General features: G+C 39.7%; 5 protein-coding genes and 1 non-coding gene across 6 annotated transcripts; all 6 read right to left on the reverse strand.

The window, feature by feature from the left end:
- Nucleotides 1–210: 210 nt before the first annotated feature.
- On the reverse strand, nt 211–3,630 carry SS1G_06277 (hypothetical protein; the record flags this gene model as incomplete). Its single annotated transcript, XM_001593305.1, has 6 exons — nt 211–320; nt 375–2,701; nt 2,751–2,979; nt 3,030–3,123; nt 3,176–3,318; nt 3,435–3,630. 6 exons carry the CDS (start codon nt 3,628–3,630, stop codon nt 211–213), a joined length of 3,099 nt encoding a protein of 1,032 aa, XP_001593355.1.
- Nucleotides 3,631–8,237: 4,607 nt separating this feature from the next.
- SS1G_14606 lies at nt 8,238–8,350 on the reverse strand. Its single transcript has one exon. It is a non-coding gene; the product is annotated as a tRNA-Val (tRNA).
- A 2,685-nt stretch (nt 8,351–11,035) lies between these two features.
- On the reverse strand, nt 11,036–11,725 carry SS1G_06278 (predicted protein; the record flags this gene model as incomplete). The annotated part of the gene is made up of 1 exon (XM_001593306.1): nt 11,036–11,725. One exon carries the CDS (start codon nt 11,723–11,725, stop codon nt 11,036–11,038), a length of 690 nt encoding a protein of 229 aa, XP_001593356.1.
- A 1,259-nt stretch (nt 11,726–12,984) lies between these two features.
- SS1G_06279 (predicted protein) lies at nt 12,985–13,985 on the reverse strand (the record flags this gene model as incomplete). Its single annotated transcript, XM_001593307.1, has 2 exons — nt 12,985–13,046; nt 13,388–13,985. The coding sequence occupies 2 exons, from the start codon at nt 13,983–13,985 to the stop codon at nt 12,985–12,987; spliced, it is 660 nt and encodes a 219-aa protein (XP_001593357.1).
- Nucleotides 13,986–15,793: 1,808 nt separating this feature from the next.
- On the reverse strand, nt 15,794–17,670 carry SS1G_06280 (hypothetical protein; the record flags this gene model as incomplete). The annotated part of the gene is made up of 4 exons (XM_001593308.1): nt 15,794–16,259; nt 16,325–16,800; nt 16,854–17,494; nt 17,544–17,670. The coding sequence occupies 4 exons, from the start codon at nt 17,668–17,670 to the stop codon at nt 15,794–15,796; spliced, it is 1,710 nt and encodes a 569-aa protein (XP_001593358.1).
- A 998-nt stretch (nt 17,671–18,668) lies between these two features.
- Nucleotides 18,669–20,983, reverse strand: SS1G_06281 (hypothetical protein; the record flags this gene model as incomplete). Its single annotated transcript, XM_001593309.1, has 4 exons — nt 18,669–19,903; nt 19,986–20,040; nt 20,501–20,723; nt 20,772–20,983. The coding sequence occupies 4 exons, from the start codon at nt 20,981–20,983 to the stop codon at nt 18,669–18,671; spliced, it is 1,725 nt and encodes a 574-aa protein (XP_001593359.1).
- Nucleotides 20,984–22,483: the final 1,500 nt, after the last annotated feature.

Here is a 22,483-nt window from a genome sequence, read left to right on the forward strand (position 1 = left end):
AATCAAGACCGAATCTGGAATATCAAAAAAGGCTGTGGTTGTGTTGTGTGTAAAAATTATCGGAGAATAGAATGTAGATGTGATGAACCATAAGGAAATTGAGGTCATTTTGGTTGAAGACGCTGAGAAGGGCGTCTTCGAGTAATATTCTAGTCATAGGTGGTTATGACAAAGGTACCGGTGTCGATATTTGACATAGGACTAGAATATCTATAGAGGTTTTCTTCGAATAGGAGGAGGAGTAGATGAGTTATTGTTCTCCATATTACCGGTAAGTTCAGCTACACGAGCTTTAATACGTGCAACTCGAGATTCAATCGCTGGATTCATTAGTAAATCTCAACATGATGAAGTTATAGAAGGTGAATACTCACTCTCTTCACCTGAAGTTTCTCCATCATCATTATCAGTTGGCTGACTATATCCACCTCTAGATTGTTCCTCACTTTCTCTATTTGATGCTGCTTGCACGGCAGCATTCTTACGAATTTGTGCCCATCTATCTTGAGGAGAGGTTGGTTGCATGAGTGCTTCATCTTGAGATTTTTTAGCTTCTTCATTTCGGTTTCTTGCAATGTTAGGGGGAGATGCAGAATCTTCACTTCCCCTTGGCGTATCTGATTCGGCTGTTGGAACAAATGCTGGGAAATCTTCGAGAGGTCCTTGATCAAATCTGGAGAATTCTTGAGTAGCTTCTCGAGCATCCTCAGTATCAACTCTAGAAATATCGTCTTGATCAATAGAGTGTTCAGAAGAAGGACGACGAGGAGTGACTGGTGTAGCCGGTGTAAGAGGAGTTCGTTCACCAGATGACATTGGAGGAGCTGGTGAAACAAATCCATCACCTCCTTCACTACTAGGTGACATGAGTGGGCTCTTTCTTCTCGAAAATCGTCTAGTGAGACTGTTCCTTTTACTTTCAGGCTTAAGTCCACCTTTACCATTCATTGCTACTTCAGAAGCATTTGGTGGTGCAGCTCTTGGTTGCTTTCCCTTCCTCCCAAACATACCCCTGAATCCATTACCGGCAGCAGGATCTTTCTTCTTGAATCCTTGATTCTGATCCTGAATTTCTGGGCTTGAGCCCGAAAAATCCAAAGAAGCTCTTGAGATATCCATACTTGGCTTATTTTGATTCAAAGGAGACATTGGAACGGGTTTTCTTTGAAGTGGGTGAATATCACTTGGTGAAACGGGAGATTTCGCCTCTCCAGTTTCCTTGTCCGGCAAAGGTGGTAAAGGCGATGAAGATTGAATTGGAGTAGTTGGAGTGGGAGGCAGATCTCTGTTGATATTAATACCTGGTGATAAAGCCGCTTGACGATCATATGAGCTTCCATTTGTCTCCGTAACAGCTTCTCCAAGGCCACGTCCCGTGAAGCCACTACCAAGATATGCTTCCCGAACTGCATCCTTATCGTATTTATTGGCCCATTTCATTGCTGGTGAAGCTTCTGATTTGAGCATTGGTTGAAGTGTAAAGACACTGTTTGTCTTTAACGAATCTGCATCCAAATCATTTCTTCCACGTCGAAGCGCTAATCCTTTTTCCTCATCCAGCTTTCTCTGCCTTTGTTGTAACTGAATTGCTGCCGCTTGAATCCGAGCATGTTGATCAGGACCTATGGTAGTCTTACTAGCGCTCGTACTTTGAGTGTATCCGGGTTTTAAATTGTTCGGTTTCTCCGATTCTGTTTTGCCAGTAGATCCTCGTCGTTTTGCACTATTCTTATTCTTCCTCGTTCGACCCCAAAAGCTCTTTTTCTCCGCAATATAAGCACCCGCCTCAGGCTCTGGTGCAGCACCTTTCACCATTTCCTCCATTAACAGCCAACGACCACCAGGAATTGTCGTCTCGATCAAAGCGCAGCGTCCAAATGAAGCCTTTCTGTCCACTGTCTCCTCACCAGCCAAACTACTTATCCAAACCCACCAGAACGAATCATCCAAGTCAAATCGAGTAATGCTTGCAAGCTCACCCGGTTCCAAGTCTTTATTTGATTCAAGTCTAGGTTGATGCGATTGCGAGCTTCCTGCCCTGGTATTAATCGGTGGTAAAATCTTGTCAGGTGGTAATAATAAAGGCGGAGGACTAGTTGTTCCATCATCAGTAAATCCAGAAGAGAGGAAATCCGCCCAGGATGGTGTAGTTGGCCTATCACCAGATTTAACCACGGCATTTGCTGGAGTGTTTCTTAGTCCTTGTACCGGTTTTGGTTTTCCCGGTGCCAAAAAACCATTGTCATCGCCAGCCCTGTCATCAAAAGTTGCAGAAAACCCAACATCCTCGAATCTTGACCAAGAAGCATCTGGTAAACCGGTGGAGTCTTGAGAATTTGATATTTGTGATTGATTCGTGGAAGAAATTGATCTCAAAACACGACGACATTCATCAGTTAAAGCCCTTACAGGATCCTCATATTCGGAGAATTGCTGTAAAGCGCGGTCATCGTCTCGATATTGAAAGTGATTCGCTCTTCGTAATAATGCAAATGGTGTAGGTGAAACAGAATTCACTATCATTACCACTTTCATAGTTGATTGTTGTAATAGCGAAGGATGTTCTGGCGGGTATTCGGTTTCTTGGACAAGCTTCTGTAGGGACATGGGCAATTTAGATATACCGCTCATACCTCGAACAGATTCGGGGGAGAGTGATCGAAGATAGGCGAAGAATAGATGACTTGCAGCATCAGCCGCACTATATATTGTTAGCACATTTGTTTGATTTGTCAGATAATTTTACCCACGTTGACCATCCTTTATATCCACCCTCAAATCCATTACCTGTATCAACATGATCGAAAGCCCACCATCCCGCATATCTTGATAATTTGCGTCCAGCTAAACCATTTAATTTTCCATGTGCTGCAATTGCTGATAAGAGGTCAAAGAAATCAAAAATGATATCTCTTCTCGCATCAGATTCGACACTCAAAGGTATAAAAGTCACAAACGCGTCTCGGGCATAATTTGAGTCTGGTAGAGTTAGCCATGATTACCTTCCCTTCTGACACCCAATTTCCTACCATGCTCTCCAACTTTAAATAATTCATATGCGTCCCAAGAAACTACACCACCAACCATTCGACTCCAACACCATTTAAGCACACTGCATAGCACCTAATTGATATTAGTTATTTATTCTGCTCCAGAGGCCAATCTCACAGCTCACCATAGGTTCCGTGAGTCTTAGTTCTTGAGCCAACATCTCCCGACTCAATTGTCTCTTATCGAAGAAATTCCTAATGAACGTTCTTGCCGCGCTCGGATCTGAGGTAGGTCGGAATGGAAGTAGAAGGAATGGCATGTCCAAAGCTGCATTGACCAAAAACAAATTAGCATGTGTAACATGGAGAAATCCATAGTAAATCCTTCCTAGGCTTCGTGCATAATCGATAACGGAATGATATCAATTTTGAATGATTTCATACCTCTTGATTTTAATTCCACGGTACATCCCCTCACCAGTTCTTGAATCTCTTCTGGTTCTACCGTAGTTCTTGTCCATGCATCTGTCCATGTTGGCTTCGCTGGTGCTTGATCACTAAGATCATCCAGTCCTCCCTTCTTCTTGGACGCTTTTGTTGGGCCATCTTTACCCTTTAACCTTGAGAAGAAACTCGGCATGATGGCGACAAAGAGTTGAGAGAATTATCGATATCGCAGAGCATGAAATTCTTATTAGTTATGTAAAATACATTCGAAACTCGAGTATGTTTGTTGAAAATTTAGAGGATGGATCAGATATGATGTCTTGTGTCAGAATCGCGCTCCGTCGGATAAGAATTTAATTAGAGGGAAAGATGTTTGGGTAGGTAGGTAGGTAGGTAGGGTGGATAGAAGAAATTGAAGAATGGGTCGATTTTAAAAGACGCCGTATTGTGAATGTGAAGACAGAAATGAGTGGATGAAATTATTTTAATGAATGAATGTGTGTGAGGGAGAGGGAGGAGAGAGAGAGAGGGTGATGAGTACAGTATGTATGAGTTTGTCTTTAATTCTCCAACCACGTTATTCGCGCGGAGGGGAAGAATATCTTTTTTTTTTTTTAAGCTTTCAAAAGTAAACCCAATAGGATGTATGAATGAATTGAATGGGCTGATATGATTTCCCTTCTCAATCAATCAAAATAGTGAAATTGAAGATGGGATAAAAATTAAAGGGGATTCTTGATACAGCTGGAGCACCACCAGTCCACAACAGAGTTAACTTTTTTGGAGCAAATAGACTGACTGACTGACTGACCCAGCTGAGCATAGTAAAGTAAAGTAAAGTAAAGGAAAGTAAAGTAAATCTATCCATCCATCCATCAATCAATCAATTTAAATTTCAGGGGTCATTAATTGGCTTGAGTGAATGATCCGTGCGTTTTATTATCGATACTAGACTAGGGAGTTGGAGTTAGCCTGTTAGGTATCAGTGAGTGAAAGTCTCGGCCAACGGTATCCATCAATTAGGTTAACCAGTGATCTTATAACATTTGTATGGTGTTTGGATCCTATTCACATTTTGATATCTCATTCGTTCTCATTTTCTACATCCAAGCTTCTACGCCGTATATCATTTATTAAAGGGTGACATCATGGCTCGAATATTGAGCATCAGGCTGGCTGTACTCAAAAGGCTTGTTGATTGTTCGTGTTGATAATTTTATATTGATTAAATGTTATACAAATACTAGGTGCGATCGATATAGGTGGTTCTAGATACAAAAGTTACCATATGTAGTATTTGATATTCGTGCATTCTCTAGTTCCTTAGTGCATGGGAGATAAATACCTAGTAGATAGATTAGATCAATGCTAAGGTTAAGGATCTTGGGATGAAGGATGGAAGATCTCAATGAAGATGTTGTTCTATTTGCTGTGATTGATGTCATATTGCTTCAATATCTACTACTACTACCTATTACTATTCAAGATCAAAGGATAAAGATTTAACAATTACATCAATCGAGGTATAATTATTCCCAATTATGATCATGCACCAAAGACGATTAAAACCAAAACCTGAACGGCAACTCACTCAAACAATTCTCAACACAATTAACAACTCCCAGCTAGCCATCATCCAAAAAGAAATCAAATCTTCATTCATACCCAAGCAAAGAACTCTATCGAAACCGCTGATCCCCTCCTATCCAAAACCAGCATAAAGAACTACAACCCCAGATCACATTTCGCAACCTCGTGAACTCCCCCCAAGTAGCTTTCCGTACTTGTGATGTATAAACCCTCATTCTATATATAAAAGTCGTCTCCGCCACAGCCATGAATAACCAACCAACCCTATGAGAACAATCCACCAACAATTTTTCATCCTAACTGTGTGTGACACCCATGTTGACTCAAGTCAGTCCCGCATGAGCTGCCTTTGCCAACGCATGTAAGTGGAATGGAAGTTTTTACTTGCCCATGTGCTAAGGTTGGATCATCAAGGATTCAAGCTTATTCAAAAACTATCTTTTAATTCAAACATCATCGTCATCTGTTGTAGGTATATGTAGAACAAATTCATAGGATACCTATATAATACCTAGGCTAGGTATGATGCAATAAATATACAGAATTAGAATACCTATATCAATCAATCTATATAATTCACTCCTATAAAATCATTCGATTACCAGGTAAATAGACAAATGAATAAACAAATAAATAAACAAATACTCAACTTACCTTTCACGCATCAAAAGCATACATAATCTAATTTCCAGAAATTAATCATTCATTCCCTCATTCATTCATTCATGTACTCCGTACAACCCATCCCCACCACAATCCACCCCACTAGATCTAAATTCTTACAGACCAAAACACCAAAACTACCTACCTACCTACCTACACCACATACAGCATTCAAACACAACGCACGAGCCCATCAACGACTTGCAATGAATCAATTCATGACATGGATGTTAAACCTTATATACTTACCTACCTAGTATTCATATTCATGCAGCAGGGCTTGCATTTCACACATTTCATACTTGCATTTCACGCATTTCACACATTCCACACATTTCATGCATCAAAGCCGGTAATTCTTCAGATGAAAACTTAGACCTTTTTTACTCTTTTACTTTATCTTATTTATAGGTTATCAAGCTTTCGATTTCTAATACCTAGATATCAAAAGTCTTTGTAAGATACGAAAATTATCCCGAGAATCTATCTCTCCTGGCTCTTCTCTTGAAATTGTAAATTATAAAATGATGATCTTTATCTATTTATCGACCATGTTTGAATCAAGACTATGGAGTATTTACCAAAACTAAGATCTTACAAATAAGTACCCGTCCTCATATTGAATGAACTATTGGGTTATTGAGCTGAAAACTAAATACTAGGTACCTCTTTGCTTATTTTTGTTCTCTTTTTTTTTTTTACATTACCTCGTTCATTACTTATTATTTACTTTTACTTTATTCCATTTCTATCTATCTATCCATCTACATACTCACCTAGTATTTATCAACTATCTACCAACCATCTATCCCTAGTCTACCCCCAGACTCCTAACAGTAAGTACAATACCGTACCCATCAAAAACCCATCAAAACCGACCCAGATCTCCATGCGATAGGCGGAGTCATCGAATATAAACTCGAACCCTACAAGGCTCACTGAGGCAGACACGGCAGGAATTTCCAGCAATTCAAGCACATGAATTATAAATGAATTTTATAGTCTTTGTAATAAATATTTATAATATTTCTAAAATAGGATTGGGGAATTGTATATATATACTGTATGTGATACTTAATATTCAATTCGCCTTTCGTCGGCTCAGACTCCGAGAGACTATATGATGATTTATTTGTTTATTTATAAGTTGAATTATTGAAGTATCCAATGATCGAAGTGTAGACATATAGTTAGTAATCGAGGTATAAATAACGAACCTCCACACTATATTAATATTCCCTCTCAAAGTTCACGCGAGTAGACGAACGTGGCTGTTACGAGGTTTGCCGTCTAGATCACGTGGAAGTGCTCTAGGCTCTCGAAGTGGTTTATAACTAGGCGTCAAGCAGGGACTTAAAGTAATGACAATGATGATATGCAATTCGTAACTAATAGTAGAGTGTACTAAATGATTGATCTTGAGCACGAAGCTCTATACAGAGGAAATCCATCTTGATTATATAGACCTTCATGCCTATGGCTAGTCAGGACCGCGCAGCGGTCCATAACGTGACTTAATCACGTTACCTTGGTTTAGTCATGTGACGCGGTGTAGAAGATAGTCGTCGTAACAAATGGCTAGGCAAAAAGAAGTCATATTTATCCCTCTAATGATCTTACTTTACCGATAACCATTGATACCTAGTACTTGTCCGGATCTGATCCTCAGACCACCTAAATCGTATACTAATCCCGAGTAATCGTATCATGTGTGGACATGGTTAATGTACCTGAGGTTTCTTATATAATAAAGGTGGGAGGAAAGCAGGGATTTCCGTCACACATATATAGAAAATCTTTTATTAATATTTTTATATTTTAAAAAAGTTTTAATTAATAGGATTTCTATAAATTGTTTGCTAAAATAATTTAATTTATTCGATCAATTATAATATAAATATTTGAAAAAAATTATAATTTATTTTTAATAATTTTTATTGAAAAGTTATTCAAGATTTTCGATTTTTTTTAAATTTATATATAAATCCTATACAAATTGAAAATCATGGTTTCAATCATTTATATCTCAATCAATATTTATATAATCAATCTAGAATCAAAATTCAATTGATTTAATTGATTAATTGTTGAGATATTAATAGCTAAAAATCGTTATTTTTGGTGTAAAAAGATGGTCCAAAACAGGGGTGGTCCAAAAGGGGGTACTAGACTTAGAGCAAAGCAAGGTCCGCGGCAGAGTTAGTATCATAAAACTGAGGCAGAACAGTATTTATTGCTGTCAACATGGCACTTTGTTTTCGAGTTGAGACGTTTCTGCTTTCTACCTAGGTATTTGTTGCTTTTCGTTCTAGCTATTATTTATGTATTTATTTACTTTTCCCCTAAGCGAGATTCCTCCTCAAATTCATCGCGCTTTTTCCAACTTCCCTCAAAAACAACACCTCAAAACCAACAAACAAACATCTTCAAATCCACACACGTTGTATTCATTTCCTTCCCTCCTCACATCTCACAAAGTCACACGCTAAGCTGAATCCTACAAAACTGAAGCAAAAAGTGAAAAAGTGAAAAAGTGAAAATAATAAATATCTCGTGCAGGGTTTGAACCTGCGATCTTCTGTGTCCTCTTGAAATCATAAATCTATATATAATTTGTGATTTTTGTGAGACAGATGGCATGACCACTAGCCCAACGAGATTGATTTTCTTTTTTGACTAGGCTTTTTTTGCTTGGTTTGATGGGTTGGAGGAGGGGTTTTGGCTTAATTATAGAGGAGGTAGGTAGATTGGGGAAAGGTGAAAAGGTGAAGTGGTGAGAGGTGAGCTGAGCTGAATTGGGGGTAGGATGAGATGTGGGGTGGATGGGGAAGGGTTTGCTTATAGATTTGGATTTGGATTTGAATTTGGATTTGGATGATTTATCTGAGGAGAAGCTGTGGTTGTGGGATTTCTTTGAGGAGTCGGGTATTCGGGAGATTTTGGGATAGAGACGATGATAGTCAAGTGTGCTGAGCGTGCGCGAAGAGTAACGCGATTTGTCTGTTCTGTCTATGAGCTTGTGATTCAAACATGTTGCCTCCCAGCAGCTCTATCACAACAACATATATCATACACTTTCATTCTTTTTCTACAATTACCACCTGAGTTTGTCTCGTTCAAGTCATCTGGGTTCCTTTACACCGACGACATTGGCGCAATAAGTGGGTGTCACCACCTTGCTAACCATTAGAAGAGTTGCGAAAGCGCATTAAGCTTGCTTTCCGCCAGACACAATGGCGCGTTTGCTGATGCTCTAGCTTTTTGTATCTTCTAAAGCAATATCATTATCATCTCAGCATTCATGTAAGATCTTATAAAGCCATCACGCGCTCTGCCATATACATTTTTTGGTGTGTTGACTTATCCAACTGGTTTTTTATTCATTATTATGATATTCTGTTGCAGAAAAGCTAGACTAGTTACTTCAACAACAACTTTTCACCCAGCTACTAATTTCCTCGAAGAGGTTATAATAACCCATTATTTCAACATATTGTTATTCTCAAGAATGATATATGGAATTCCACTCTCTTCACAACATCTGTTTATCTCTGCCATAACTGCCCCTCATCACAATACATACCATAAACACGAATATTGCAAAATTCTAGTATCCAAAACCTCAACTCCAATAAAAAGATTTAACATCCTTTCCAAAAATCTCTCCTATACACACCAAGAAGTTTCCACTCATACAAATTATCAATCTGAACCTCCCATTTACCCTCCCGACCATAAAGTTCATATGCCAAACTCCATTCGCAAAGCTTTAACTCATTCATATACACCAGCAGCAAGTCTAAGCTGCTTAAAAGACCTATAACTATTAAGGTATACAATAACATCTCCCCGTATCAAATTGAAAGTATTCAATTTTCTAATTACTCTAGAGATATTCCCAGCTCTGCCGTTGTAATTATGTGGCTATATTAAAGTAGTATTTAGATGCTTTGATAAGAATTACAATATTAGAGACGAAAGCAGTATAACTTGTAATCGGTAAGTATTTCTAATTATGAGAGCTCTAATAATTACCCACCTGGAGCTGATTCCGACTGGAAGGAATTTAGATTGGATGATTATTTGAATATTTTTATTTGTTTTCGCGATGGTTAAGATGGGATGTTGATAAAGTGGAGAAATTGAATTTTAGGGCTTGTTTCTGTATTTCTGTCTTTAGATCAATCGATTGTTGGGTATTTTGGGAGGCGACTTGTTTCTTTTGTTGAGCTGATGATCTCTTTTGGTGCATAGTTGGTTTGTTATGGATGATGGGTGGGTTGAGCTTCTTGACTTATCTGGGTAGTTTTGCTAGTATGATGATTGTTTGGATATTCTATACTTGCTTTTGGGGGGAAAGATAGGTGGTTCTGAATTACAGGACTAAAGTAAACTTTCGAAAGCGTACTGAGTATCGAGGGATGTCTAAATTTTTTCTTTTTTTCGGCTGAGAAGCTATGATGTTTGAGTACTCTACACAGAAAGGTGTTATTAGAACGTGAAATTCTGGAATCTGGAGGGAAGAGTTGTGCTTAAACATCTCCTCTGTCATGTATAAGGCAGTATTTCTACTCCAGCTCATTAGTACGTTTATCTGGGATTAAAGTCATATTTTTCAACAGTATCGAACTTTGATTGGAGCGCAGGTTGACCACATAAATCGCATTCTTGGATGCTTTAGGGTTATTAGTAATGCCAAAATACAGCTTCTTAATATTTTTTTATTTTTCTTTTGAGAAATTTGTATCTCAAATTTAGATCCAGAACTATCGTTGTTGCGAGTAACGAAAATTAGAAAAGAGTCCGGTGAATTTGATTAAACCAATTGTTCTAGAGTCATCGACCATTTTGAATTTTTAGTGATCCATTAACGTATTCCGAGGAATGCAGGTTTATTTGTGATAATTAAAGAGCTAAATTCTTTGAAAGTCAGATTTTTAGATGAGCTCTCGGGATAATCAATTTAGCGACCTAGAGAATATAAGTCATACTAGACACGTTTAAATAGGTTTCAATGATTGGCAGAATTCACAAGTGCACGTATGCACAGTTAGATGGGTATGATTATTGCTGCGCACTATTATTTAAAGTCCAAATTATTCTTGGAAATATTAATATCTTCATCTCTGAAAAAATCCATGCTCGACCATTATTATAGAATTGTCCAATCATAGATGATTACGGCACCATTCTTTCCCATTCAATGACATCCTACGCTACCGACAATCCCAAACAAAACACTTCACTCCTCTGCCGATGTGAAATTTAAACAAGGTTCACTAGACCGCAAAGGCTCCTCTCGAATCCCACACTAGCAGTCAAATCTCAACCTACTGAGCACCAAATTAAGTCCTATACACACCGCGAAGTCGCCTTGCATAAGAGGTATTTCTTCTAATTGGATAAACTTCAGAACAACCCATAACTTGATACTCCATAGTCCAGTCCTGAAACACTAAACCATTAACAGCAGCAGCCAGCTTTAGCTGCTGAAAACTATCGTGATCATCGGTGTGAACTAGAATACTAAGCTCAGTTAAAGGGGATGTATTTAAAATTTCCATTAACCTCTTCATACTTTCTACATGTTGCTGATAAACTTCCCGCGAGCTACCCTGAGAGGGCACCATCAGGTTGATTTGAATATTGGTTATTGCTGGTGCATATTCTGGGAGAACTTTCATTAATGCCATCATATCGATGGGAGGGTCGGCGATGAAGTCTGGTCGAATGACTAGCTTCTTTGAATCGCCATTTTCCTTGAGGGAGAGTGCATAGTGCTTTTGGATGCACTCGAAATCGATTCTTGCGGCTACCTTTTTCGCGTTTTCCTCAATGTTCTTCTTTGCGGCTAACTTCCTCTCTTCAGCTTGTTTCTTTTCGGGATTATTCTTCAACAATGCTGTCTGTTTGTCGGGCTTATGGTCTGCTTCCTTTTTTGCGGGAATTTGCTTCTTCCTAACGATCTTGTCCTGTTCGAGTTTTACTGACATAGGAACCAATTTAGGTTGGCCGCGACTATTTTTGCAACCCATAATGATTAATGCGAGTCTTTGTGGTGAAAATGGAATTTTAAAAGTAAGTAAAAGTCTAAATATCCGAAAGATCCGTATGTTTTGATTAAAATTAAAAATAGAGATATTAAAGCTTCTCCTGTGTATGAATTCTTGTCTTTATTGATTAGATTAAGGAATTCAGTACCTTTGTAAAATAAAATCAAAGTGAAGTACTTGTTTGCTGGAACTGCTTGTTGTTTAAGTGGAAGGTGTTATTGTTGATTGTTGCAAGGAAGATGTTTGTAATGAAGATGATTAGGATTCTGGGTGCTGAGAGGAGTCTTTAAGTATGCATGCTGTCGTGTTGATACGGCAGCTCCTATGTTTTGTTGATGCTAGCGAGCAATTCCTTCTCAGCATCAGACAAGTCTCGTAATTAGGCCATATCAACTATAGGTTATTGAATCAATCGCAGCTAAAACATCATACTATGGTGTGGTTTGGTCTCTAGATCGGTAGGAACATGACACATCCTTATTTGGAAATTAATTTCTATATAGAATCAGCTTTCACAAGAAGCTGTACATGCCTTTGTAATTAGTCACTGTCATACAATGCTATTACTTGGTTGTAGTATATTGAGTCCCTGAGAATTATTCATTAGTCAATTCTCGCTTCCGTACTCATCAACCTTCCACTCCACCAAATCCACTAGTGGAATAGTGGAAAATAATCTCTCGAAACAGGCGCAATTCCTTATTCAGCTCATGATTTACAGCAAGTTCTACTTGCGGATCGAATTTCTTCATCAACAGCAGGATTTATTGGCTAATCCAGCAGCATGCTTAGTGAAACAAACTTCATCTAGCCTGGCAGACTCTCAAGCACCTAAATATCTACAGCCTTAATTCAACAGGATAATTTTATTACTGTACTATCTATCGTTCCCGCGGTTTTGATATACATTGCATCCCCAAATCAGCCTTACAAATGCGATATAAGTGAGCATAGTATCGCATTATTTTATGGCTATAGAGAGACATCAATATCTAGTTTAGTCCTTGACTTACTGAAGGAGTATGAATGAAATTTGATGACCGAGTAGTACCAGCTTTAAATTTCCAAATCACTCTGAATATGCAAAGTTTTAGCGGAGTTTTGAGGTAGCTTCGGCAAGCTTTTAGGATAACGTATTTTTTTTTTACCTCTCTGCTGAAATAATAGCAAAAGTTTGCATGGATTTTAGTTCATGTTCTCACAGCATCCGACCTGCATTGATTTTTCTTAGCCTGAAGGCTTCATTTACCCCCCTTAAAACCCTTTAACTCTTTAGTACGAGCAAGTATTCTATAGCATCCTTCTATATAATATACATTTTTAGTTTCGTATTCTTGCTTATCAAGTAGTAGTTTAAAGGATACGGATCGGTGAATTATTGGCCATAAAAATTTCTCTAGTCACGGTTTGTTGACGGGACATCAGTTTCAAGTAATTATTTAATTTTTTCTAACAAACGATGCTAGCTTTGTAAAACGGGAAATCCGTCTACCATTTCCTCCCAAAATATGCCATACCCACAAAAATCTCTATCAATACCCAAAGCACTGTCCTCCCAACTCGACTTCCCATTTCTACATCACAACTCCTTGTGAACAAGAAACTCTTCCTTGTAGATACATGCTAGTCTATAATCCCACTTACTCCCAATATCGACATTGAATCTACCCTTAACATGAAGAACCTCTGTAACCATTGTCCAATCTTTAAAATTCAAACCAAAAGCTGCTGCTGCTAGTTTCATCTGGGCAAAGTTGTGTGCCCTGTTAAGGGAGACCACGAACTGAAACTCGTCGATATCAAACTTGTTTAGACAATTAATTGTCTTCATCATGTTTACGACTCTTTCTCTATAGATCGCGGGAGAGCCGTGATTTGTAGGTGCAACGAGTCGAAATTCAACCTTGGTGATAAGTTCCGCGTACTTCGGAAGCACGGTGAGAAAGTTGACATCATTTGCAATATCTTTTGGATAAATGATGTCAAACTCGACGAATAGCTTGACTGTACCAGTATCAATGTCTTTTATTACCTTAAGGGCAGAGTGCTTTGGTAAAGTATCGTAATTGAAGTTGAAAGCGTGCTGACGCGTCAGAGCCTTCTGCTGTGCACGTGACAACTGCTGAACACTGGCTTGCTCTTTCTTTTGCTCAGCAAGTAGCTTGTCAGCTGCTTTCTTATTGGAATATGCTTGAGCTGCACGAATAGCTGGTGCTTGGCCACGAGCGTTCTTACTTCCCATTTTGAAAGTTGTTGAAGTGTTTGAATAGATTAGAGAGTGTATGTAATAACGACCGCTAGAGAGATCGTGAAGAAAGGATTTATTGAAGACCTTGAGGGTCAAATAATTTTCAATGTTTGATGTAGATGCTGACAGTCAATCTAGATGTATAGAAGATGTCTTATAAATGTATTCTGGAACCTGGGGACAAGATATTTCTTATATCCTAATTCTGAGGTCATCGCAAAATCCCTTATTTCTCGCTAAGTGTACACATGCGTCCACGGCTGTTAGCCGCAAGTTTTGCAGCTGTATACCAAAATCTCGAATTTGGCTAGTGGCAATAGTTACGATATGCTACGGTACATAAAATCACGCTAGTGGCTGTTAGTCCTATACAAACGACAATGAAAATGTCTTTGATATTGGTTTGGCGATATTGCGCAATGCCGAGTACTCTTTGGTGTGACTAATATTTGATAAGATATTTCGCACGGTATGATTGGTAACCTTTCCCCCGTACTCTTATAATATTTGAATGTGGCCCACAACAAACTTTCATGTTTCGCTACCTATGCTAACATCACGAGCCCCTTTTAAGCTCGCTAAATCTACGAATCAGAAAAAACTGTTATTTATTTTTTGCAGAAACAAGAAACATTATGTGAAACTATTTTGAATCATTTGATCTAAAATTTGATCTACTAGGGATGTCCGCGATTTCCGGGGGATGTTACAAGTCAATTGCATGCAACTTCTTTAATGGGAAATCATACTAACCAATTATGTTGGGTTTCTTGAGACTAGAAAGAGCTTCAGATTGAATTGATTGATTCTCTAGCTAAGCAGTTAAGCTGCGAGTATATATTCAAAAAATGAAGGAATAAGGTTAGGTATTCAGCCTTCGGAATTAAAGTGCTTTGAAATCAAAATATTGAAAGCAAACAAATAGTATACCAAAAAGGAAAGAATGAATTAAAAGTTGAGTTTTGTTTGCTCCTTATATGCATCATGCAATATATATGCATATGCTGCCAAGATCCCAGGAGGTCAACAAATTACCTTACAAAACTAGCATCTTCCAACACCTCTCAAATCCTTTGGGTTCTTTAAATCTTCCGTCAAATGTTAATCCGGTACTATTGAATATGAATTCACATATGATTCAAATATTCAAACTAATTACTATCATCGGTTAAGTTCATCTCGCCTAGAAGAAGCAAAAAGGAAATGCGTTGACAACAAAAACATTACTGCAAGTCTTTTCCCTATAACACCCTCCAGGGTTCAATTCCCCAACTTGGTGAACATGTAAGCTTTAGCTATTAGTAAAAAGTCACATCAAAATCCTATTGTCAAAATAATATAATGAGCGAAGAACTTTTTCCCTCTGGGTGGACACGATCACATCTGCCTGCACCGCATCTGACGATATCGGTAAGCTAGCCGCTTTAGAATCTGAATATCTCAGATTTGATAAAGTTCATTTGGCAGCTTCTACTTTTCCAAACATAAGATTACCATCAGCTGACTCTTTATTGACAAATACGGATGTTTTATCCAGGATCTTTGAATTGAGTTGGAACGATACAAGTCCCCTAACAGATGCTACCAAATAGTTATGAGAGAAAAGTATCTCCTAGAGTAACTATTCTACAAGAATGGACAAGATCCATCCCCACTTACGAGATGTATGGCTAATCGAAGTGGCAGTTACAAGAACAATTGCGCTTTAACAATAAGATTAGATACTCGTTGAATATGTACACCGAAATGAAGAAAAAAAGTATATACATATAATATAAATTATCCTTTCAATTGAGAAGAAATCAAGACTCGACTTTTCCATGAACTTGTTCTGTTCGTCCTTCTATACCTGGTACGTGACAAGGATTGCTAGAGTCGTACGCTATACTCATTACATTTGCTCGAACCCAATCAGCAGCTTTCGCATCCTCCAAAATTAAAGATTGGCGTGATTCAGCCCTTGCTTCTCCTTGATCTTTGGTGCCAGCTGCCATGAATGATCTGCGCCATATCCATAGCAAATAGGAAAGTATTAGAACAGCAGCCACCGCTCCGATGGTAGCTCCGGCTATCACGCCGGTGCTTGCACCATGGTGTATATTATTAGTCGGTGAGGAGACTAAAGCAGTTGAGTTGGATGTGATACCGCCCGTAGTATTTGCATTGCTAGAGTTATCAGTACCTGTACCCAGTAAAGTTTGATTGAAGAGCGAGGCGACATCCGCATTTGTAAAATCCTTCGAAGGTCGTGTAATCTGTGCAAAGCCACTGGAACTGCTCATGAATCAGTAAATATAAATGAAATTCGTTTTGGTACTCCTTTGAACACATACTTTCCACCAATGGCATCAGTAATGTTACCAGGGACAATATAACTATTAGCGTCGTGATGGAACGCCGAGGTCCATGATAGCGCATACATGTCGTATATAGCCACCCCTGAACTCTCCCAATCACAATAGGAAGAATACTTCTTTTGGGCGCCACCAACCGTTAGCATCTGTCGATTTCCGACTAGATGGCATGTGTGCCCAAAACGAGGGCTTCCTGGCACAGCCTCATAGACCTGGATCCATTTGAACGAAGGTAATGAGAGCACAAATACATCGTCATAGGATACTGAATCTCCATCTTGTCCACCATAAAGATATATATTGTAACTCGAATTGTCAGGAGCAGCGGCGACGACAGTGCACGAATCTATTCTTCTTGGGGGTAAATTTCCCGATGCCTGCTGAGTGTACCAGGTCCCATTTTTCCCGTCATACACACTGTTGATATCAAATATGTTGATTTGATCCATTGGAGCCTAGTTAAATCTAGTCAGACGGATTTTTATGCCTTGGGCTTGCTCTAACCTACCAGTGTGCCGAGTTCATTTGATAAATTACCTGCCTGACGATACATGCCACCAAATTGTATTAGTATACCTTTGCCATTTTCTCCTATTCCAGGGATATACTGTAAAATACCTCCTGTTCTGGAATTTGTATCGATGGCAGAAGTAGAGATATTTCTCGTCGTATTGTCGGTCATGTTTAGCATAACCATACCCTCTAGTGGCACCGAGCTTCCTTCGGGGATCGAGGTAGTTTCTGTGCTTGATCCAGGATTTATCTCGCCATTAAAGTAAAACCCGAGACCTTGATCCGGCACATCAGCACTTGATCCGGAGCTGGGCTTTTCGGGTATCGTAGAATCTACATTAATCGAATCCCACTGATTCTGCGTTACATCGTATGATAAAAGTGTTTGGTTTGGTGATGTGGGATCCGGATATCCATAAAAGCTAGTATTCATGCTTTGCTCAGTTCCACCATATAGATATATCTGATTTCCACCAGGAGATCCTGAAAAAAGAGCGCCTTTAAGCACTACGGACGAGAAGGCATTTGACGATTCGGAATCTGGAACAAAAACCTGTTCTGATACCAGTGGCAGACTTGCGGAGGCCATTGTCCAATTCCAGGACTCGTTCATCCCAACACTGATCATATAGTTGTCTACACCAGTTTTATTAGCTAGCCATCGAGTTGAAAGCAATTAACTTACTTGTACCCATAGTGACATTACCGGTTCTAGCACCATGCTTGTTAGATTCAACGAATGTTTCATAACCCCCGTAGATATACAGGATATCGTTCTTCATTATCGACGAATGATACCATCTTTGGCACATGTTTTTGACGGGATCCAGCCCTGATGGAATGTTGTTCTGCGCACGACGCAGCATTTCGACAGCGTTCATCCCATTCCCCCTTTGCATTTTATCATTCTTGTAAACCAGGCTTTCCGTGAAGTTTCGTCGCGAATTTCGCCAAATATCCAGGTTTGTCTCTATGCTCATCGACTTTACAATGCCCTTCAAGCTCGTCTTTTCGAGTCAGTGGCCACGAAGATATATGAATGCGCAATCTGTCGAGGTCCTCAAAGTTTGCAAGCGCATGAATCAGTAGAGGGTTCAATATCAAGGCGAGAAATAACTTGTGTCAAGAATCTGGAACTTGAGGAATTTCGCGAACAAACCGGATTTCTATATAATGCGAGGAAAGATTTAAACACCAGATGAAAGGAGGCGGGAGCCCGGTACTCCATCTTGCTAGATAAAGAGACCTAGACTTCCTTAAGATTTCAAGCCAAAAGTATCCAAACCCGATACACGTGGGATATTGCAAAAGACGCAAGGAAAATACCAAATATCATTTGCTTGCCCAATCAATTCTTACATAGAGCTTACAAGCATCCATGACGGGGTCATCACATATGTTGTTCCTGCATAGCAAAGGATTCAGAGGTTGCATTTGGTGGGTAGAAGGATTGCGGCTATCTCCTCTTTCTTAGAATAGTACCGAGGAGTTGTGTGAACGGAAGTGGAACTAGATTATTTATACATCAGCCCCCAAATGAGGTTCGAAGGATCGTGAAATACGGAAGACTGAAAAAGCCACACGCGCCATTTGATCATGAATCACGTGTGTTACGTCTAACAAATGCAACAAATGCACGGACCCATCAACCACAACATGGACTTCAACACAATCTCAACAACAACCAGCAAACCACATATCTTAGTCCTAAACCATCATGGCAGTTATCCACGATATCGAGGCTATTGTGTCCTTATTAATCCCTTACCAAGTGTCTAATCAAACACTGCTTTATATCGATACATCTAGTCTATCTGTTTTGCTTCCTTTTCCATCTGTATCGGTCCCAAAATGTCAACCCTTTGACAGGCATATCGCTATTGCTATCCTTAGGAAGATATGCCTCAATCTCTTCTCTCATCTGTTCATTGATATTACTTGCAAACCGCTCATCAATACCTATTGGCCTGTAGCCAGGATCTAAAGCTAAGAGATACTTAACTATTTCAAGCTTTCCGTAATAGATGGCCCAATCTAAGACCCGCCTTTGGGCAGATTGCGTGTCAATGCTGGAGCTACCATATTCGGCCAGTACCATAATTATGTGCACATTTCCTATCCTTGCGGCATACATCAAAGCATTGTTGCCATTGGCGTCTTTGATGCCTTCATCAGCACCTTGTTCGAGCAAGCATCTTACCCCTCGATCATAGCCCTTTAGACATGCAATCATTAAGGCTGTGTGTTTTGAACTTCCAGCTCGGAAATTGATATCGGCGCCAGCCTGAACTAGTAATTCTATCACATGTGTGTTGTGGGCAATTCCTTTGTCAAAATAAACTGCTGCTATCAATGGTGTTTCTCCATATTTCCTGTCTTTGAAGTCCCAGTTGCATGAGTCAACAACTGCTTCATACTGTATCAACAGTTTTACAGAAAATACACAGTTCTGGCGTGAGGCGATATAGAGAGGGGTCAGTCCATGTGCATTTCGAACCTCTGTAGCTGCACCACGGCTTAATAAGTATTGAAGAATATGGGAATTTGAGGGTATTTGAGCAGCTCCATGTAGTGGTGTACATTTCAAATCACCTGATACCGAGTTGATGTCTGCATCATTCTCAACTAGCAGCTTGACGACGTCGAGCGATGCCTCATATTGACCGGCGGCCGCAAACAGGGGCGTACATCCTGCTTCGTCACATTGGTTCGGATTGGCGCCGTAGGCTAGCAAGCACTTTACAGCAACTTTAGAACCCCATTTAGCGGCAAGTACCAGAGCGGTGTCGCCATTCTGAGCAAGCCTGTCGAGACAAAAGTCGCCTGATTTGATAAGTGTCTCAACCCTTTTCGAGGCTTGGTTTCGTATAGCATCTATTAGTTCCTCATGTCCTAGAGGAGTTGTCCGTATCGACTTCATAATTGCTCCTTGAATTTGTGGATATGCAGTACCCTGACTTGTAGCGGGGAATTTTGCTAGTCGAGAGTGATCTGTGATACACGGAACTTCTACCTCCCTTGTCCCGATCCCAAGCACTGCCGAGTCTATAAAACTATTAGCGGTTTTGCACTGTACGGAACACAATATTAGAAAATAGTGAAGGAAGAACTATTGAAATCTACTCACCAGGAGGTACCATCATCTTTTCTATCCCTTGCCTTGCCCATGTTCCATCAGGCATCTAATGCATAGGTGAGCCATTGGTTATCTACATCGGAGAATTTTACTAACTTCAACCAGAGTTTTAGTTCGGATGGTCTCGTAGACTGATAGTATTGCAATATCTGGCGCCGTGGATAAAAAGTGGCAGAAATCAGAATTCAATTCGTTTAGCTCATGAGACCGGAAAGATATTTGCCGGATTAATGGAGCTGTGGCATCGTGCTTGACGAGCTCGAGGAGAGCCTCCGTGTCTAATCCTCGATGAGGTGTACCCAAAAATATCATCAACGGAATCGACGGCATTATCTTCCATCGCCCTAGCATCGCCTAGGTAGATTTTGTGAACGATGACATCATAACCTATGGATATCTGCATACCTTTTTGATCACTAACCCTCCCAAACTATGCCCGATAAATACAAGTGGTCGATCCTGCTATGGTCAATCATATCCATCAACCGTGGGTGTGACTATCTTACTGATGCATGTCTGCGGATCTCTTCCACATCACTTCGGAAACGAGAACTGAACACTGAGACAACGGCCTCTGACTGACTGCCTTTCAAGTGAGAGTCAAACCCATAGCTCATGATCCTTGCATTGGGAAAGTCCACAGCTAGTTTATCTCGTAGCCACATATGTGTTGGCTCTGATGCCCATGAACCAAAGGCGTTTCCAGCTAGTCCTGTGACCGCAATAATGCTTTTACCATCAATTAGCAAGAAAAGGCATGATGGTGGAGAAACTTACTCAATAGCTACTGGTTCTTGTGGCTCATTCAAAGGAGTAAACCCATAAAATGTTTGGTCAACGACAACTCTATCTCCCCCATGGCCTTTCAGAGCCGGCAATGGAATCGATGGATTCCAACCGGGTGGTGGTATAAAGTCTACCGTAGCCACCTTTAATTCATTCGGCAGACTATCGATAAGTGGTGCTACAGATCTAGCAACCAGTCGCATGTTCGCTTCTGGATCAAATTGCAGATAATTATGGACATTTTCGAGCGTTGTATCATGGGGTAGTCCTTCTACCCGGTACCCGGTTCGACCCATCGTTCAGTCGAATTTTTTTTAAAAAAAAAATGATACTAGAAGACCATTTGGGTGCTAACGATTGTTGATGATGTTGATGTCGGTTGAAACAAGTGATTTCGATGGCAACTTGTCGTCACTGGAATTATTTCTGTCTGGGATCAGTCCCCTGTAAGTGAGACGCCAAAAATTCGAACACACTCCTCCTTCCGATGTCAGCACCTCATACATGCGACACGCAAAACCCGGAAAATTTCCTAATCCAGTTACAGTTGTCGTTATCGTTAATATTACCACGTGGTATTTGGCAAGGATCAAGCTGACAAGGTATCACAATGAGGAATAAACACATTTCCGTATGCAGGTTCTGATGGCATACATTAGCGCTTAATCTACTCCCTCTTCTTAAATGAAACATCGTTAGCTGTGGATACACACGCAGTCAGACCAAGGTACCTTAATCCGGATATCACTAACCCTACTTGTGACATCTTATCACCTGAAGGTGTTGCCACAATTCCTCTTGGATGACGTGATGAGTTATCAATATTCCAAAGAGTTCCTAAGAGATTATGATTACATCTCCTATCTTAATCAGTTTCAAATTTGATTGTTTGCAATTAGTCATTCCAATTACCACCACATTAACTTTTCATCCTCGGCAATTAATGATTACAGAGATTAGTTCATAGGGCTGGAAATACTATTTTAGTATCAGGACATTATCGCCGAAAGAAGTAATTGCTCGCATCTAACGAGGCAGTCCTCATTGCTACACTAAGTAGACGACGGCATTTCCCGTTCTTTCTGGATCAATATATCACAGCCACTGTACTTTAGCTTGCAACCATTCATTACAAGTATGGCCTTGTGGGTATAAAACGAGATATTTTCACGGAAGTTTGCGTCTTGTCATCAAAAACGTGGTTATTATCTATTTCGGGCCGACCCGCTGGAAGTTTTAAGCTGTGTCGTGATTGTGTTTTACATTAACACTGTCCCATTTTTTCTCCCGCTTTCACTATACAGTCACTGCATTCAACATTACTTCCTATCAGCTCCGTTTGTGTCACATTCAGATACAAATCAGACATCTATGCAAATCAAGCAATATCTAGTTTACCCCTTATCGTATTAGTTGAGAAGAAAATGGCTCATTTCAATCTCACTCTACTAATATTCTATAAGCATCTTCACCACTTCGCGGGCTATCAGAAACCAAACATGCAAATAAAAGTCTCCAACACATTTCCAAATCGGAAAATCAAATGCATACACACATTCACGCCATCAACTCAAACCCAGATATCGATCATCTCGCCTACAGCAAATGTATACATAAACACTAACCAACCACGACATTATCTCACAAACCCTCAATTAAAATCCAAATAATCCAATCCAATCCATTCAACTAACTCAATCCAT

This window comes from Sclerotinia sclerotiorum, genomic scaffold (genome assembly GCF_000146945.2).
Source record: "Sclerotinia sclerotiorum 1980 UF-70 scaffold_7 genomic scaffold, whole genome shotgun sequence".
Taxonomy (NCBI): Eukaryota; Fungi; Ascomycota; class Leotiomycetes; order Helotiales; family Sclerotiniaceae; genus Sclerotinia; species Sclerotinia sclerotiorum.